The sequence below is a fragment of the Phallusia mammillata genome, chromosome 8 (assembly GCF_965637545.1).
Source record: "Phallusia mammillata chromosome 8, kaPhaMamm4.hap1.1, whole genome shotgun sequence".
Classification (NCBI taxonomy): domain Eukaryota; kingdom Metazoa; phylum Chordata; class Ascidiacea; order Phlebobranchia; family Ascidiidae; genus Phallusia; species Phallusia mammillata.
In genome coordinates this window covers 7,059,994-7,078,697 of record NC_137259.1, presented here as the reverse complement: position 1 = coordinate 7,078,697, position 18,704 = coordinate 7,059,994, and the positions used below count along the sequence as shown (strand labels likewise).

Genomic DNA, 18,704 nt, shown 5'->3' with positions numbered 1-18,704 from the left:
GTTAGTTTACCACTAAAACTGTGTTATTTGAACAAGCAGTCTGGTAAATAGTTCATTGCATATAATTAGCACTTAAATTAACCCAAAAAATTGATTACAATATTCTGTACAAATATTTCGGCTGCTGCCTTGCAGCAAAGTCTGTGAAAGTTTTGTTGGCGATCCGTGTTGAAGGTACTGCCTTCTTTTTCAACATCAAGTGATCATTGAGCGGTTGCTTGGCAACGAATTGTTTCCGAGCGAATGGCGCCATCTATGTGGAAAAAAGATTGTCTCATGGGGATATATTTACCTGAAATCGGAGAAGGTACGCCGAGTCGAGCGGGAAAACAGATGCTGTTAAAGATTTTTCCCAAACATTGATTACCTAATCAAGGACAGTTGTAACTGAACCGATTTACGATGCTACCTGTAAACAAACTCGCTATGACTTCTTAAGAAAAAAGCTGCTGTAAAAGCGCGGCAGGAATTCTATTTAGCTGTTTTTGGCTCGGTACTGTGCGCTAAGTTTCGTGATTTTGGTTTGAAGACCAATAACGCCATATTAATGTTTCCATCGACGGCTTTAAGCACAATCGTGGATTGTTAAGTTAGGTCTAACGAGAGAAAAAATATTCTTCAAATTTCTTCATTCTAAATTACAATCTATGGTATCTTTACCAACATCCCAGAATTATTTTAAATGTGGTTTTAGCGACTATAAGGTTTGATGCAAGATGCAATTGTGTATTTGCCAGAATGCCTATGTTTGTGCTCATAACTTCTAAGTGCGAAAGATTCTTATGTCTATTCTAGATAACTGCTGACGTCCTTAAAATCACTTTTTTCTCTCTTTTGTTTCGTTTTCCAACAAGCTACTTACCTTTTCTGAAGGCTTAGCTGTTAGGTAATAAATGTCTATCTAAACCGGCAAGGACCACTTCAAAAAGCAAAAGATATAAAATCAAACAAATTAAGATGAAAACCACATTTAACAGTAAGTTATAACTTATAAGCCGTGGTGGGATTCGGCCGGTTTGCGCCGGTTCTATAGAACCGTCTTAATAAATTTTATTGAGATCCGCGAACCGGTTAGCATTACTGGTTACTGCCAACGGACATTTTGTAACAGAACCGGCTGAAAAATATGACTTTTTTGATAGAACCGACTGACAAAATATTTGAATCCCACAACTGCTTATAACAGTGGTTCTCAAACTTTTTTGACCGCGACCCAAATCTGAGTTTTATAAACACCTCACGACCCAAGCCTCAAACAACAAAAAATGTATTTTATTTCCTTGTACGAATACTTACTCATACTCTAACGCTAACTGTCACATGGCCAAGTTCAGTTAACGCAAGATTAACTTATCCTATTATTTTCCGTGCTATGACGTTACAATCGCCATGTGCGAAACAGTATAGTGGGAACGGGAAGGCTATTGTGTGCGCGACCCATTTTTTTACCCTATGCGACCCATGTTTGGGTCGCGACCCATACTTTGAGAACCACTGGCTTATAAGGTAGGCTACATTTACACTTTAAGTGGAGGTATTTGTTCAATGGCAGTAAACAGCATGCGATGGGTGTAAATACGACTTAGACTTTTTCTCGGTATTCGAACCTAGGTCGCTTTTTATGTGTTTATATAAGTTCGGCGCCCAAGACAGTGCAGCCAAATGAAAATATTTAAGTGTGTTACTAAATAACTGCGTAGGTTCATTAGCCCCACCTAACGGCCAAGCTTTGATATTACGTTGGTCGGGATGCAACAGCAAATATGCACTTAAATGTGTTTTAAACCCTTTTTGACGCTATTGATGTACCAATTGATACCGTTGAGATAAATCAGGTATGCTGTATTTAATAATCCGTTTTGCCAAAACAATCGACTATAATAATTCTTGAAAAACACGTTATTTGTAATTGTACCTATACCGAAAATTCTAAAAAGTCACACATCGCTAAAACGTAAAACAATTCAATGCATTATAATTAGTACGTTTGATGTGATTTGAGTGTGATTGACAACATTTTACTTACCTATCTTCGCAACGCCTTGCCATTAATTAAACCTCATTTTGACAATCATGGTAGGCTATAAAGCAGCGGCCTTCAACCTTTTTTTCGATATCGTCCATTTCGGAGGTCCTTGTCAAATTATTATTGTGATTATTATTATTTTTTAACAAAAGTTCTTTTTTCGTGACCAGAGTTGGGCAATTATATTCACTAGGCAAGGCAAAAGCTTCAGTAAACTGATGTGCCTGGTGTTTGTTTGCGAGACTAATAAAGGCTGGTTGTAAGATTGCTCAGTAATTTTGCGTATTCAATTGACTTCTCATTGGACAAAATCGCCCCCTTGAAGAACCCTGGTGTAATTAAAGAAGTAAAGTAGATCTTTAAACAAATATACGCGCACAATATTCTGAAACCATTGAACATGAGGAAATGCGTTAAATAACCGTAACTATTAATATTCGTGCTGTGGAGGAAAGTCAAAACGCGAGCTTATTTGGGGCGAGCATATTTAAACGTGTTATTATGACGCCCGAAAGGGTTGTTAAATCATTTATACCGCGTGACAATAAACTGAACAGGTTTACAGTTTGCTGGAAGCGATTTCAAAGTATCATCACCAGGGCAAATGCGTTCACATGTACTGCCAGCAGAGCAAATGTGTTGTAGTGAAGCAAATAGTCTCTAAAACTTCACACAATCAAAATCACGTGGTGTAATCGCCTATCTGTGACGTAACTATCAGGTACACGCGGCCTTTTTCCTTTAGCAAACAAGTGCGGTGAAGTTTCATAGCTGTTCTATCGTGACTTGTAGGTCCAGTGTGGGTAAATTGCCAGTAGTATCGGTGGTGTTTGCAAAAGTATTCAAACGCAATAAACAAAGTAAAAAAAATTAGCCAAGAGTAGTAAGTTTTTATGGCTGGAAAGTCTAAATCGTCTTACGAGTTTAGCTGTCAGACTGCTGAACGAAAGCTTGACCACAGAACTTATGGACGTAAGAACAGTACGGTGCCTTTGAGTTTGCCTGTGGAAAGGCATCCTGGGCTAAATACTGCGAGTAAATCAGCTAATCGACTTCTGAAGCGACGAGGCAGTCGCAGTCATTCAAACCTGCCCCGTTTTCCAACCAGAATTCAGGAAGCACTTACACACTGCACCAAATCTTCAGGTATGTACCAAAGTCGGTTTTGTGGTGATGGACACCATTTCTGGTTTTGCACATTCAGTAATATCCAATAGCAAAACAAAAGTTCAGGATATGTTAAGGCACAGCCACTTTTAAAGTACGAATTGAAAATAAAGGTTGACATTTCCAAAGTCATTCTTTTCAGTATAGTTTGTAAAGTTTGAGGGTGGCAACAACTGTAATCAATGAATCACCATTCTAAATGTTAAATGCTCATCAACATGTAAATGTTACCAGCCGCTGGGAAATTCACGTCGTTGCCAGACGCATGTGTAAACATGTCGGAGACTGTTTCGTGTGTGAATTGTGATTCCTTTTGTTTGCCAACGTGCTAGTTATAGAGGGGGCTTGTAATGCCTGGTTCGAGATGACCGTCTTACAATTATGAAAACATGTCAAATTTGAACTAACGCTGTAAATGTCATTAAAGATCACCACGCACTCCTAACAATGATTGAAATAAACTTTCAAAGTTCTTAATTAAACTACTGGTAGCATGAACCAAAAGGCCTTATAAGCGCACTAACAAAATCACTGCATACACTGTACCACTGAAATGTGAAGTAGACAAGGAAGTACAAGAAAGCAACGAATATGATTTATTTGGTAAGAAGTAACTGGGCAAAATTGCGTGAAGGAGTTTCGTTTTAAAATTACCCTACCAAAAGTTAATTGCTGTCGTGCACTTAGGAAATGGCGGTATTGTTGGGTAGCTGGGCTAATATTGTACAATAGGTGTTGTTTTGTAAAACTGTACATCATTATTACTAGTTATTGCTATCGAATGTTATTCCACCAATTGTGGGCCATTCACTACATTGCGCTCCAAAACGTTTCAACGTTGCGCAGCTAATTCCGGCTTGGTGATTGCAAATGCGGCCTTTCAGCAAGTGATATTAACGCTCAAACACAATATTTTCTCTATGTAAGGCCTGTGTGAATGAATTTAGGTATCGCCTTACTTATAAACTTGAAGTTGTACGTTTTTGGTCTGATCTTTTCAAAAGTTTTTTTTTTCAGTTCACGAAGCCCTCAGCAAATTGCAGCAAGGCGAAGTGCTTTGCAAAATTAAAAGGAGGCGTTGGACTGGACGCGTTGAACCCAAATTGTGCAAAATCGACGACAGCCTGCTATACTTCAGATATGCTTCAATTAGTTGCACATGTGGCTTTCAGTTACCAGGCAACAAAGAAAAAACAGGTAATTTTTACAAATAAGCAATATTATATATGTAAAAAACAAGGCAAAATATAGTCTGTGAATGATAAAAGCACAAATTAGGTGTAAAAATTGAATCAGAAGGCATTGCAATGGTGTTGTACATTTTAAGATTGCTATACGGATACCATAGCCTACCTCAAGCCAAAGTCTGCAGAATTCTAGCAATCTTAAAAAAAGTAATGTTAAAAAAGTTGTGCATTGCGATAAAGCGCCCCATTCGCTTCAGACTCATTCAAATGTTCAAACAAGCTATTATTTGCGCATTGCCAGGAATATACAATAGACTTGTCGAAGGAAAGCTTTCAGGGTAAGAAGGCGTAGCAGAGCAAATATTTAGCATTGTCACTTGCAAACGACCTCGGTAGCTACATTAATCGCCCGCCCCTATTCATCACCCACTTGGTCAAGTAAAAACATATTTAACGAGTGACCTGTGCTATAGGTTTGAGTTGGATTGTTAGACCGTTGGCTCTTAATGTATTTTAGCTGAATTTTGACCAGAAAACTCTTTGTTTCGAAACATTTAATGAGAAATATAATGGCGTAATGCACGTAAATATCGCTATGCTTTTGTTGAGACGTTTCGACTGAAAGATCTTGGTTTAAACGTAGAAATACAGGTAGTTTGCTAACGAATGTACAAAGGTAAAATATGTTTTTAAAGGTTATTGCTAAAATAAACTTGGCAATAAGACATTTTATTATTTTTGCAACTCATTCCCGTAGCATGTAAAACTGCTGGGGGAACGGAAAACAGCAAGCTTGAAAACCAAACTTGCTAAAGACTATTACTGTCCGAATCAGGCCCGAAAATAGGTGAAAAGACAGCAAAAAGATGGTATAAAATCGGGCCAGAATCAACCACCTCCATAACCCGACCACCAAAAGGCCCGGGCCAACTTATAACTCTGTTGCCAACTATTAACTATGTATAAAAATACCCAGACAAATATTTTTGCTCTTCAGTCGACCTTCGCCACATTCGAGCAATCCGCTTTGGACGATTAGAAAGCAAAGATGAAATCTCAAGGAAATTTAGGAAGACGGACAGCATCTCTATCGTCTTCGACAGCTCCTCTCGTCTTCCCCTCAACTTTCTTGCTTCCAGTGAGGATTCAGCAAAGATGTGGGTGACCGGTCTAAACTACCTGAGACGACAGATACTTGCTTTACAGCCTCGCCTTCAGCACGAACTATATCCTTGGCGTTTTTTTATTGGTAACCATATACAAAAAGTCCTTGCTTTTAAAAGCAATAATATTTGTTCACAGGAAACATGATTAAGAGATCTTTTCTATATTGGCTGATTATGAGTTCCTTTGTGTATTAATGATAGCATAGTTATGGAGTAGATATTCTGATGCAGTTTTATCCCAAAATCCCACCAGACTGTTTTTGAGAATTTCTTGTGTGTAGATGTAGATTCTGATTTAAAAACTATTCGATTGTTACTTTCGTAATGTATTTTAACTACCTTTATTGCAATTTTGTATCAACTCATAATCACACATTACTTGTTTTATAATAGCAGTACAATGCAATGTACATCTCTTTCAGCTTAATATATAACTTGGAGTCATTTCCTTAACTCATTTTTTTCACGACCATCTGGGAAAGATTTGGCTCGCTGGACCATGACAATGACGGTCACGTGACGTTGCATGACGTACGTAGGACTCTTTGTCGCAACGGGACCGCACCCTACTCTTTTGACATGATAGAAACGTTATTTCAGGTAAATTAGTATGAAACAAAAAACGCATTGGTTAGAAAAACTCAACACAATTTTTTATTTATTGTTATCCACATAAAATTTTACTGAATTTATTTTACCTTAACAAATTTTATTCAGTTACAAAAAAATTCATGTTTTCAAGGGTGTATTTTGGTCAAAAGTATTTTTTAACAGAAACATGCATCGGAATTGGGAACTTGCGATTTCACTCGTTTTTTCGACTTTTACAAAACTGCGACGTGTAGAAAAGAAGTAGTGCAGATTTTTAATGAAATATCAGCCGATCAAATCGGTATCACTGTACGGGAGCTGTATAAGTTTATTCAGGTAATTTCGTTAAATGTTCCATTTTAATTCTGTTCCTTTTTGTTAAAATAAATTCTTTTTCTACAATCATGTAACTCAGTGGTCGGCAACCGCCGGTCCGCGGCCCGGTACCGTTCCACGACGAGTTCGTTACCGGGCCGTATAATCTTTTAGGTTAAATGCTATAAAACATTTAGCCCATGTATCCCGGGGATGATAAACTAATTTAAGCGTTTTATTACGTAATATATATATATAATAAAACGCTTAAATTTTTGTAACCGGTCCGCGATATTTTGTAACCGGTCCGCGATAAAATTTCACTTTCAAAAACGGTTCGCAATGTAAAAAAAGGTTGCCGACCCCTGATGTAACTTACAATCGGTGGCAAAATGTGTGGTAATGTAATGATTAAAAATTTATCACAAAATGTTAGTTTTCTATGTATCTTGCATGTACAAGCCTAATAGAACAGCTATAAAGTCGAAGTTTTCTATAGCTAGGCAATTTTAAATGAGGAAAATAACGGACCAAATAGACATAAAAAGCGACAAGCTTTTATTATTCAAACCTTTCGGCAAATGCTCACGTCATCATCAGTGATTTGAGGGGCCACATTAGCCCATCTATAGCCGCTTGAGTCACATAAAAGATTAATAAAAAAGTGCAAAACAAGCGTAATTTTTGTTTTACAATTTTATGTTGATTTGCAGAAAACCCAATGTGATGCCCAGATCACTGAGAAAGACTGCATTAAAATTATCGAGGATTTTGAATCCAACGACACAGCCCGAGAAAATCTTCATCTTACCTTGCCTGGATTCAGCCTTTACCTTTCATCACGTTTCTCCGAAATCTTTAACTGGCGACACGACGAGGTATAAAAAATATAACCCTTGAAAGTTCCATTCAGGTCTTGATTGGTCATGTTACTTGGAATATCAGAGTAGCAAGTCGGGCCGAGTTTTAGGGTCAGGTCCTGGCTGGGGTCATTTTTTAACGGGCCAAATATGGACATGATTTCCCTTTCTGTAGGCCTAAAATGGTGCACTCAGTCAACTAAGCTTTTAGACCCCAGTTCGGGCTTAAATGTTTGGCCCGATTGCAATAATTTTCTCATCACAAGGCAATGCAATATCAGCGTAAAGATTATCGCTCATAATCTGGTTAAAAAGCAATATGGACGAGAAAAGGTTTAGCGGTCTAGCGCTGCTGCACCAACAAAGAAACATTTTTGTCATATCAGATGCTATTATTACCCGTTTTACAAAAGGTAAAAACGCTAGATTTCGTAGTGTGAATATATAATAACAGTTAATTAAAATTTACCATTTAATTGTTGCTGTATATGGATAGCATCGGACCTTTTCGTTGCAAAATAATTAGTTGAAATGTTTCTTGCTCTTCTAGGTGTACCAAGACATGAAGCAACCTTTATCACATTACTACATTGCGTCATCACACAACACTTACCTAACTGGAGACCAACTGACAGAGCGAAGTAGCACCGATGCATACATGAAGTAAGTATCAGTTTTTTGTAGTAATTATATCCTAGTGGTTCGTATGGCAATTAATACTATAATCTATTTGAGTCAAACGGTTTGATACCTAAAAATCATTAATATTTGTCTGAATGCACACGTTTATTAATTGCATAAAGCGGACTTGTGCAATTTAACAAACTTAACCTATATAAAGTCGGTCAGAATTAATAAGATTTCATCAAAAACATAATTGCAGCAAGGCATGTATGTGTATTTCGAATAGGCTACATCTGAATAGTGAAGACGTTTCAACAGTCGCTCTGTTGATGACAAAAGCGATTGTTGAAACGTCTGCACTAAGATGTAGCATATACATACATGTACACACACAAGCTCTCTGGTAGTTACGTTTCATACTAAACTACTTTTTAACCTCTTATATAGTTTGAAATATTATACACAGACGAATATAATGGCCCAAATAGACGTAAAAAGCTTGTTTTAAACCTTTTGTTGTCAATCTTTTATGTGACTTAAGTTGTTTTAAACGGTTGTACCTGATGTGGCCTCTCATAACACTGGTGATTACATAATCATTTGCCGAAACATTTGGATAATAAAACATGTCGCTTTTTACGTTTATTTGGGCCTGTATATTTGTTATTATACATGTACAGTGTTCCTAAAATAAGATGTCACATAAAAAAATCGTGTGATGGAAAAAAATAGCGCGATCGACGTGTAGGTCGACTTCACCTTGTAGCGCCGATATACAAACAAGTCCGGTTTTAATGCCTAGACGTGTGGCGTGATAAATTTGCGGCTGGAGGTCTTAGTAAGAGCTGTGCAAATTTATTGAAGGGTTGACACACACACACTTCCATTGGCAATATTTGTCACCCAGGCACTTTTGTGTATAGGTTCTAAAAAACAAAAGTTTTAGGTTTCCATACGAAACACCAACGAAAGTTTGATTAATTAAATGGTGTGAGTAGAGCAAAAAATGTAAGTTAAAAAATACTACTAAAATGGTTTTACCAAATCGCTATAGGACTGCCATTCAATTTCTTTACAAAAGTTGTTACTTTTGAATAGACGACGTATTACAAAAAATGAGATCGTCCTTATTATTATAAATGTTCTTTTTTGTCATGGTATCCTTACCTTATCTTAGTTTGATAAACTTAATGCAAGTTTAAAACAGTTTATAATTGAGCATAATACAAATAGTTTTCCCCGCAAATTTGTTCCTTACATTTTTGACAGAAAAATCATTTTTCGTTTGTTTCCTCAGTTGTTTTTCCTCATTTTTGCTGTAGATTGATAGCAACCAAGTATGTAGCTAATTTCTGAAACCAATCGCTTGTAAAGTCATTTAAACATGACATAAGCTGTGTTTTGCATTAATATGCACGTTTTTCAAATCTAACTTTTCTTACTCTGAACAGCGCTCTACTAAAGGGATGTAGATGCGTGGAATTGGATTGTTGGGATGGTTCCGACGGTGAACCTATCATTTATCACGGATACACATTCACTTCGAGAATCAAGTTTAAAGACGCAATTGAAGTAATTGGCAAGTACGCCTTCGAAACCACCGTTTTTCCGCTGATCTTGAGCATCGAAAATCACTGCAGTGTCTCCCAACAAGACAAGATGGCTGCCTATCTTAAGGTAAGTTTGGTTGTGGTGTGAAATGGCTCTGTTTGCTCGTTTGGTGGTAGACTTTGTCCTGACTTGTTTTGTACCATGCTGCAAAAGAGACACTTGTAGGTAGGTGCAACAGGCAATGTGTTTTTGACACTGTTTTTTATTATCACCTAGACCAGTGGTTCTCAACCCGTTTCAGGCCATGGACCACCAGTTCAAATAAAATAAATATCGTAGACCGGTCCATTGTTAAAAAATGATAAAGAATGCATCCACAACATGTATGTTGGCTTGAAATGTATTCATTCAATACAGAATTTAGGTTTAAGGAGAGATAACAGGCAACAACAAATGGCCAATGACTTGGATAAGCTTTTGTCGTACTGACTACTCAATATATTTTATGCAATTAGCTTATTTTCAATTTAACACCAAATATAATTGACGTCCTGTGCACCACCCAAAAAGTCATCATGAACCACCAGGTGAAAATCAATGACCTACGTCATCTTTTTTGCCTGATTTTTTGCCTGACACTTTAACTTTCTCGTAACAAAAGCCTCAATCTTAAACCATTTTTATTTATTGGGGTCGAAAGTGTAATATGTCTAGGTGAAATGAATCCATTTTTACTTGTAATCAAGTGGTCTTAGTTTTTACGTGAAAAGGAAAAAGAAACCAAAGACCACATTTTGGTTAATTCGTAGGGCCAAAACGCTTTGCTGTTAAGTTAAGTGGATGGCAGCAGCTTGTATGATAAATCGATTTTAAAGCTGACTTGGGCTTTCGACGAGTAGGCCATTTACTGGCATTTCCTCTGCGTCGCTGCTCCCTGTTTGCACAGGATTTCTTTCAACTTTATTGTTTGTCGCTCCTACGGTTCACAAATGAGACTTCGTGGTAATGTTATGCGCAGACACACAATCCTAATTAAATCGGTGTAAAATTGTTAACAAGACATATATAGTACGCTTACAAAGATTATAATGACCGTTGTAGCTGCCGTGGTAAATTTAATATTCGTGTTTAATTGGTTAAAGACTAGTGGACTCTGCGTATAGCCGTTAAATATTAAATGCTTTGCTGTGGCAGTTGGGCCAATTGATAGATTTATGTTTGGGTATATCAATACGAATTATATTGTTCTGTGGTTATTTGCGGAATTTTTTGGCTATTTGTGTACAAAAATGTTTAATGTTTTAAACATTTAAAAAAGTCATTGTTTTAATTGTATGTATATTTCTGCTTAATCTAACACTTTCACGCAGAAGAACATATAGCCTACTAAAGCTCACTATAAATGAACATATCCATACCACTGCAACAGACGTTTGAAATACGTAACTGTGTAGTTACATTTAGTATGAAGAACCCTTATCATGTCATGTGTTTAGTATTTGCTTAAGCATGTTTTTATACCCTGTTCTGCGTACGGTGCCTTCCACGTATTGGTGTGTATTGTTTACAATTCTTCAATATGTGACCAGTTTTCTTTAATATGTGATCAGCCAACTGGACTGAATCAACAGAGTTTAATCCTTATGTGTTATATCACTATACCAGCCGTGAATTCAAAACACAATTTAACGAATTTAAAACAATTTTAATACGGTCTACCCCAGCGGTTCTCAAACTGGGTTCCGTGGTCCCTTACGGCTCCGCCACGCGATTTCAGAGGGACTGCTACAAGCTTGAAGGCATTTGAAGTATTTCTACGGTCTTATGTAGTATCAGATCTTGCGAATGTATAAGCAAAAATTAGACAGATAAACGAGTCTTCTGTAACAAGAAGTGGTCCTTTACTTTATTTTCAACCTACAAAAAGAGGCGATTGTTCGCACACAATTTCATTCTTGTTTTAGTCTGATTTGTGATGCAACAAATTGCCCTTAAAACATTCCCTCATAAAGTAATCTTGCGAAACTAAAGTAAATTCAGTATTCATGTTATTGTGAAAGTACGTTGGCAAGAAATCAATAAACATTTAGTTGTTAACTACAGGTTTTGTATCGCTTATGCATATTAATATTCTAGTTTCTTTGTAGTATCACAATTATATTTAGCCTGAAACGCGAGTGCTGGACAAAATTGCAAAGAAACAGATACGACAAAAAATTACAAAGTTTGAGAACCACTGAACTACCCTGATGTGACCTCATAGGTCGTTTCAGTGTACACTGTCTTCAGGTTACTTGTCAAACAAATTTATTTGTGTGATTTACAGCAAATCCTGGGTAGCGAGCTCCTTGTGGCGACAGTCAACCCCGAACAACAAGAGGTCAAACTCCCGTCGCCGTCAGCACTAAGAGGGAAAATTCTCCTGAAAGGTAATTACCATTGTGTTGACCTTGTTAGTCACATCGTGGTACTTTGTATTGTTCCCGGACAAAAGATAATTCTTGTCTCTGAGATTTATTGTCACATTTTCTGATTACTTTTACGTAAAGCAAATGGTTGTAGCAACGTAACAACGGGGTTTAAAAGCAGATCGGCAAATTAGTTTAAAACCAGCCTTGTGTTGACGTTTTACAGTTGTCATAGTCCAGTTCTGCATCTCAATTCAACCAACCTACGTTTTGATTTTGCTCCCTGCTCCCTTATAAACAAAAGGCTTGAGTTTCACAAAGTTATGCATTTGTACAAAACTTTAATTATAGCTTTTTCATTTTTGCAGCCAAAAAGTTACCATCGTTGACAATTGACAACGTCACAGAAAGCGGTGACGTCAGCAATGACGACGAACCCGATGAAACGAAATATGAGGTAGGAAGAAGTATATTTAATTATAGAAGTATATATATATAAAAAGGAAGAAGTATATATAAAAATAGTCCAAATTGGGCCCCTATAGCAAATTTAACGAATGAACTGAATTGACTGGTAGGCCTGTATGAAGATCTAAGGATTAAAAAGCAGTTTGCATACTCTCAGAAACGATCTTGCAATCCGAAACGTCGAGCTTACTTTGAACTTATTGTCGCATGGTTGTTTATTTCGAAAATTTACGATTTGACCTGTTATGTGGGAAAATGTGCTAACCCCATACCGCACGGCTGCCACACATTTAGCTCAATTTCGAAGTGGCGCATAGAACACGAAGCCTATTTAACACGGTATATCTTCAAAAATGCTGGCGATAAAGGCTATTAGGTTCTAATGCCCAATTAATGCAGTGGTCTGCAACCGCCGGTCCGCGGCCCAGTGCCGGTCCGTGAGAAGTTCGTTGCCGGGCCGTATAGTTTTAAAAAAAGCTTTAAATCATTTTGTCCATTTATCCCGGAGATGATAAACTAATACAGGCGTTTTTCTTGTTTTCTTTTCTCGCGTTTTCAAGTTTTTTGTATTATTATTAAATAATCAGTAAAGCTAACTTTAAAACTTTGTTAATAAAGTCAAATTTTCTAAAATATGCTTCCCTAAATAACTTACCCCTCTTCAGTTGCTTTAAAAATTCAGCTCCGAAATTGTGTCACCTATCGAAATTTAGCTAAATGCCGATGTTGGTAGAACTACTAACATATAAGCTCACAGTAGAAAAGTTTGCTAAATACCGATAGATGGCGTAAAGAGCGCAATTGTTTAAATAAACAGTTAGACTGGGATAGGTTTAAGGACTAAATTTCACATAAACACTGAATTTTTAGGTTGATTTTATTGTTATTATTATAAAACCTCGGACTAATAACCCTAACCGTTTTTTTTTAACTGCATTTTTGAGTTCTTATGTTAGTAACTCTACCGTTGTCGTGAGGTATGGTGTTAATAGTTCTACCGGTTATGTGCAGGTTAATTACCCGATTGTGACCTGAAATTACGACACAAAATGTTTCATTCAGTTTCAGACCGAGGACGAAGGCGCTCAGAAAGGTCGCTTAGCAACGAATAGGTCTTTTCCCGAAACACGAAGTATCTCACGCATAAAAAGTGATCACTTCTTTTCACGACACTTCCGTACAAATAGCAGTCGGTCATCCGCAGGTTATTCCTCCTCATCTACAAATGGTTCGTCACGAAAAAGTTCGGAGGTTGGTTATTTAATATACGGTGCTATGTGTTGTAGTGATGCACCGATCCCGCCTAAAAAAGTTCGGGCCGAAACCGAATATTCGGCCATGAGGCCGAATAATTTCGGCCGAATCAGGCCAAACCTAAAATCCCCGTTTCTTTGGATGTTTTCAACTGAACCATGTATTGTTGATGCGAGTGAACTCAATTTTGACAAACTAAAATCACTTTTACATTGCATAAGCTTTGCTAAACATCTAATAAAATTTGGTTTATCAAAGTGATATTACAACACAAACTAGCCGAATGTGTAATTAGGCCCGTTTAATTAAATCTTGGACCCAAACTAGATCAGAAGGCCTGGTCCCACTTACAACTCTGGTCCGAATATTTCAACAAATCAGAAGCAATCGCGTCTAAAATGTTGGGAAAAAACTATATTTTGCTTATCTTGTATAACTATCGCACAAGCATATTGTTCATGGACATAAAATTTATCATTTTTATCTACAGAAAGTAAAACACAATTTATCGAAGTCCCTATCGGATCTGGTGGTTTACTGCAAAAGTGTCAAGTTTAAATCCTTCGATATCGACCCCAACAAACCAAAAAACTTCCGCCAGATGTCGTCATTTTCCGAAACAAAAGCTTTCAAGTAAGTCGTGTTAGTTTTAGGCCAAACTTTGGCCAAGTGGTCCCAGGCGCCTGACCCATTTTCAGGCATAAAAAAACAGTAGGATTTAATTTACTGGCGAGAGTTCTTGGTTCAAAATCCGTTGAAATTGTCATAAAAGTTTTTGCTGCTACACACCAATACACACCCAATCTGTTTTTATGTTAATTTTACAAAGCAATTACCAAATAGCAATGCCAAATGCCAGTAGTGCTTTTACTTTAGTTTAGACTTAGTTCTTTTTAATTTTCGTACGTTTATTAATAAGTTGAAACAACACATTCTTCTTGCCAGCTTCTGTAGCTATATGTGGAATCGTACTTACACAAATATACTTAAGGCAAGGCAGTAACAATAATAATAATAATAATGAATATATAAAAGGCAGCACTTTGAACAAATTTAATGTGCTTTCGAACCAATTATCCATTTCTAAACGGGGAATTGATCATTTTGGACGAATCTTCATTTCCATGGTCTTTAGAGAGTAGTGGTATCCACGAAAATGTTGCCAGTTAACACCATCAGCATACGAGTCGTGCTGTCCACCATAATATATACCATTAGGGTTTCCTCTGTGGCACTTGGCAAACCATCCAGCACCATATGATTCCGCACAGCTACCCGCAGCATAAGTATCCTGGTCTTTGTCCGCGGTCGAAAACTTGGTCCCCGTGGGATTCATGCCGTCTCCTTTACAGTTGTATTCACAGCGTGAGTTAAGGAGAATAAAAATGTTTATCACAACAATCTTTGACATACAGTAAACCTCCTTTAACCCAGATCTTCGCCTAATTTGGACAACTTTGTTTGGTCCGAACGGGGCAGGACAAAGGTTTAGTGTATTTGTAAATGCAAATTCACTAGGCAAAGACCAAGGCGTTTGTTCTCGATTTTTTCCACGATTAGCAAAATTCTACAACATTAAATATGGGGCTTTTCATTTTGTGGGTTACTTTAAACAAGGGGGCTACTAACTAATAAAATTTGAGAACCACTGTTCTAGTCTAATTCAAAACAAAAACAAATAATCTAAACATGGTTTTGAAAAGTTACCTGCATCACCGGTTGGTGGTTTGGCGATTGTAATACTGTAAGCTGGTCCAGCACTCACTGCAAAGCTCCTATATAACCCAAAAAGTATTACTAAAATGTACTATTTCAATAACAACAGCATTACATTCTCTTACGAGTACAAAGCATATTTCTTTGTTCCCTCAAAATCTTCCATGTCGACTCTCATTTCGTAATTCCCATTGCTTGTAATTCTATGAATCTTTTCAAGACCTAGAAGCATTTTGGTTACAAAGATTGGATGCTAGAGATGTCATTATGATTAAACACCCACCAAGCCAAAATTCTCCATCTAATGGCCCGAAGCCATTCACGTAATCGTCCCAACCCCGGGTAAAGTTTACAGAACCATCTATTCTCTTTTGAAAAACCTTTAAAAGAAAAACAAACAAACGAAAAATTAACACGACACCTTATTCGAATAGAACCATTAAGATAAAATTCTACCCAATTTTTAACAAGAGTTGTGCGTGATTTTAAAGTCAATTGCTTGAGAAATTACTAGTCTAACTTTAAACATTCAGAGTTGTAGGCTAAGTGGGGCTGAAATTTGACTAAATACGGCCTGGTCTGAAGTTAGGGTCGAATCAAGCCTGGTTTCACATCCAAATCCATTGAAATCAAGCCCAACCTGAACCTAACCGTAACTTGGTCCTTTGCAAACCAATGATTCAATTAATATAAGCCTTATTAAAACAGTTTTTCAAAACTCACAACCAAACACACCTTTTTATGTAACAATTCAACTGCCTACTTACCAGCCATCCACCTCCGTCAGTTTGTAGGTCGCAGAAGACCGTGAAACTTTCGAGTTTTCCGACAAAAGGATAAATTGTAAAAACGCCTCCAGTTGTGTTTTCGTCCTGATCCATCATGTCAGCACACGAGGTTGATGTAAAAGCATCTTTAATTTGAAAAAGATTGCTACAAGACAACTTTAGTTAAAGCATGCGATCTTCGCCAAGATTTCATGCAATTAACCGGAATATTTTCGTGACTAATGACGTACAGTATTGTTCAGGGTTTAGCATATAATTAAACAGAATATGAGAGAACATCTCTGTAAGTGATAATAATAAAAAGCAATATGTCGACATCATGGTAGTTTTGCTGCCGACAGTTAACACCGTTCCGAAACATCAGGTCATACACACCAGCCTTTACGACCTATGTCACCAGCTACAGTCAGCGTTTCTCAAACTGCGGTCCGCGGTCTTTTAGGGGTTCGTAAAGCATTTTTGCGGGGAACGCAAAAAGTACTTCTGTAATCTCATTCGGCGTCAGTGCCACTGAGTATGTATAAATCAAAGTTGAATTAAAGACCGATTGTCTCCATTGCTAAACAATAGCCTTTATTACATGACAACTAACAAAGATGCAATTGTTCGCGCACAATCGTAATGTTGTTGTTTATTTGTCTTGTCTGTGATGTCACAAACTATCTTTGAATTATTGTTATGCGCAATTTTACACAAAAGGAGCGATATAATAGCAAAGGGACAGTTTTTGAAAAATAAAGAAAAAGTTTAAGAGCCCCTGAGCTACACTGATGAGACCTTATGTGTCAAACAGTGTGCACTGTATATTCAACTAATGTTAGTACAAACCGTACTATAATTAGCAGTTTAAAAAAAGTAATAAGCGACCAAGTCATTTTTGCATCCGCCCTTTATTTCCGTTAAAAGTACAGTTTGAAATTAGACAGAATTCTACTTCAATTGTTTTAAACATGTTTTGATATTATGGAAGTTATGCAAATTAATATCTTGTAACTTTAGCAAATTTGCCAAACTATACCCATCTCAGCTTGCAACTCGTTGCAATATTATTAATGTCGTGGCGCATATATATATATATATATATTAACTTGTAAAATGTTCTACTGCAAACTATTATAAACCGCGGTTAAGCAACCAAGTCAGTCATTTTCAACATTAAAACAAACACAGAATTCCAACATTAAAAAGATATAAGTACAAATAATGACTCCAACATTTCAGAACGCAAGTTGACAATCAATAGGCTCAGGGTTTTTTTAAGGTTTGGTTTGGGTGACCGCTAAGTAGTTTTAAGAGACCGCAAGTGTTTCATTTAAATACCAAAAAATAGCCATATTTGCTTAAACGAATTATTTATTAGGCTACTGGCAAATTTTGGGAAACCGCTGGAGAAATTTGAAGCGGTCCCCCAAAACACCTTAAAAAAACACTGAATAGGTTTATTAAAAAAATAAATTAAAATTTTACCTTCGATTGCTGACAATCTCCTGGTAAGTTGATCAATAATGTGTTGTAATGTCGTTGTTGCATCACAATCGCAATTGTCGCCAGCATCTCCTTTTTCTCCCTTGCTTCCAGCAATTCCTCTGGCACCTTGAAAAATGTTGTTCAAATCAGGGCTTGCTAAACTAGTTACTAGATATCGCGGCTTTTTTGCAGGTATTTTAAAACAGTTGTGACTGAGGGCTAGCAGATGTGCGTTGTGTTGATAATATTAGGGTCTCAAAGCATAAAATTGACTAGAAAGGCAATTCCAAATGATACAAAAGAGTTTTGCAGACCGCCAAGTAATTACCAAACCGTAATGTGACCATTCATCCTTTTAGTCTTGGACGACCCTTGGCAAAATAATCAAATTTAAAAAGCACGAACGCACCGTTTAAAAAACAATCTTGGAAAATAGAGACGTCTTTGATACGACAGGTATCAAACAAACTACAAGATGTCGCAAGCTATTCAAGTGATTTTTACAACCGTATGGATTGTAAACTAAAATTCCCTGTCTAAAAAAATAAAACAAAAAATTGTTCAACGAACTCAATGAAAGTGGCTCGACAGCGAACGAATATGCTGTGAGAAAAATTTAGCATTGCCCAACGTGGAAGAAATGAAACAAACAACAACAAGGACCTTCAAACTACTATGATGTTTTGTAATATTGACGTATTACGTGGTTATACGGTGATTATTTGCCTTGGATTTTATGGAATTTACAGTAAACACTACAAAAATCATACCTTTCGGTCCTTGCTTTCCTGTCGGACCTCTTGCATATGGACTATTGCTAGATGATGGGGCTGAAAAAACGCCTTGGCCCTGGTCGCAATGCAAGCTAACTTTGCAAGATTCTAAACTGATCTGCCCTTTTGCATGAAACATCACCGGTAAGATGAAAACAAGAACGAAATTCATCGTGGATGTCATCATAGTATTTTACACAATTTACCAGTGTTTTGATTTGGTAGGCTGTCAGTAACACTTTGAGTCAAAAATGTCATAATAATAACTAGAAAACGTCTGCAACTTTTGCGTGATCATTATGCGTGATATGTCATTTATGCGTTAATAATGCATGAAAGTTGA

The 18,704-nt window shown here is 37.0% G+C and overlaps 2 protein-coding genes across 3 annotated transcripts in view; one reads left to right on the top strand and one right to left on the bottom strand.

Annotated features, from left to right (window-relative positions):
- The first annotated feature begins 2,667 nt into the window (after positions 1–2,667).
- LOC145204919 (1-phosphatidylinositol 4,5-bisphosphate phosphodiesterase delta-4-like) overlaps positions 2,668–18,704 on the top strand; it is a 33,012-nt gene continuing 16,975 nt past the window's right edge. Inside the window, exons 1-12 of one of the 2 annotated variants that reach the window (XM_080077531.1) lie at positions 2,668–3,172; positions 4,211–4,390; positions 5,378–5,606; positions 6,014–6,146; positions 6,321–6,473; positions 7,166–7,330; positions 7,863–7,975; positions 9,388–9,613; positions 11,814–11,916; positions 12,264–12,352; positions 13,426–13,614; positions 14,108–14,250. In XM_080077531.1, coding sequence (XP_079933657.1) covers positions 2,920–3,172; positions 4,211–4,390; positions 5,378–5,606; positions 6,014–6,146; positions 6,321–6,473; positions 7,166–7,330; positions 7,863–7,975; positions 9,388–9,613; positions 11,814–11,916; positions 12,264–12,352; positions 13,426–13,614; positions 14,108–14,250 — 1,976 coding nt within the window. In that variant the 5' untranslated portion in view covers positions 2,668–2,919. The remainder of the gene's footprint in view (positions 3,173–4,210; positions 4,391–5,377; positions 5,607–6,013; positions 6,147–6,320; positions 6,474–7,165; positions 7,331–7,862; positions 7,976–9,387; positions 9,614–11,813; positions 11,917–12,263; positions 12,353–13,425; positions 13,615–14,107; positions 14,251–18,704) is intronic. The other variant, XM_080077530.1, reaches the window with a different exon arrangement.
- On the bottom strand, positions 14,523–18,657 carry LOC145204922 (microfibril-associated glycoprotein 4-like). Its single transcript, XM_080077536.1, has 7 exons — positions 18,359–18,657; positions 17,589–17,714; positions 16,101–16,246; positions 15,617–15,713; positions 15,459–15,555; positions 15,325–15,392; positions 14,523–14,961 (listed from the first exon to the last, which is right to left on the bottom strand). Exons 1-7 carry the CDS (start codon positions 18,546–18,548, stop codon positions 14,717–14,719), a joined length of 969 nt encoding a protein of 322 aa, XP_079933662.1. The 5' UTR covers positions 18,549–18,657; the 3' UTR covers positions 14,523–14,716.

Bases quoted from the DNA above. Each gene is read 5' to 3' on its own strand.
- LOC145204922 (XM_080077536.1), bottom strand. From the start codon at position 18,548: ATGATGACATCCACGATGAATTTCGTTCTTGTTTTCATCTTACCGGTG. The intron at 17,715-18,358 runs GTATGATTTTTG...ACATTTTTCAAG, and splicing joins AGGAAAGCAAGGACCGAAAG to GTGCCAGAGGAATTGCTGGA. The intron at 15,393-15,458 runs GTAAGAGAATGT...TGGGTTATATAG, and splicing joins AAGAAATATGCTTTGTACTC to GAGCTTTGCAGTGAGTGCTG.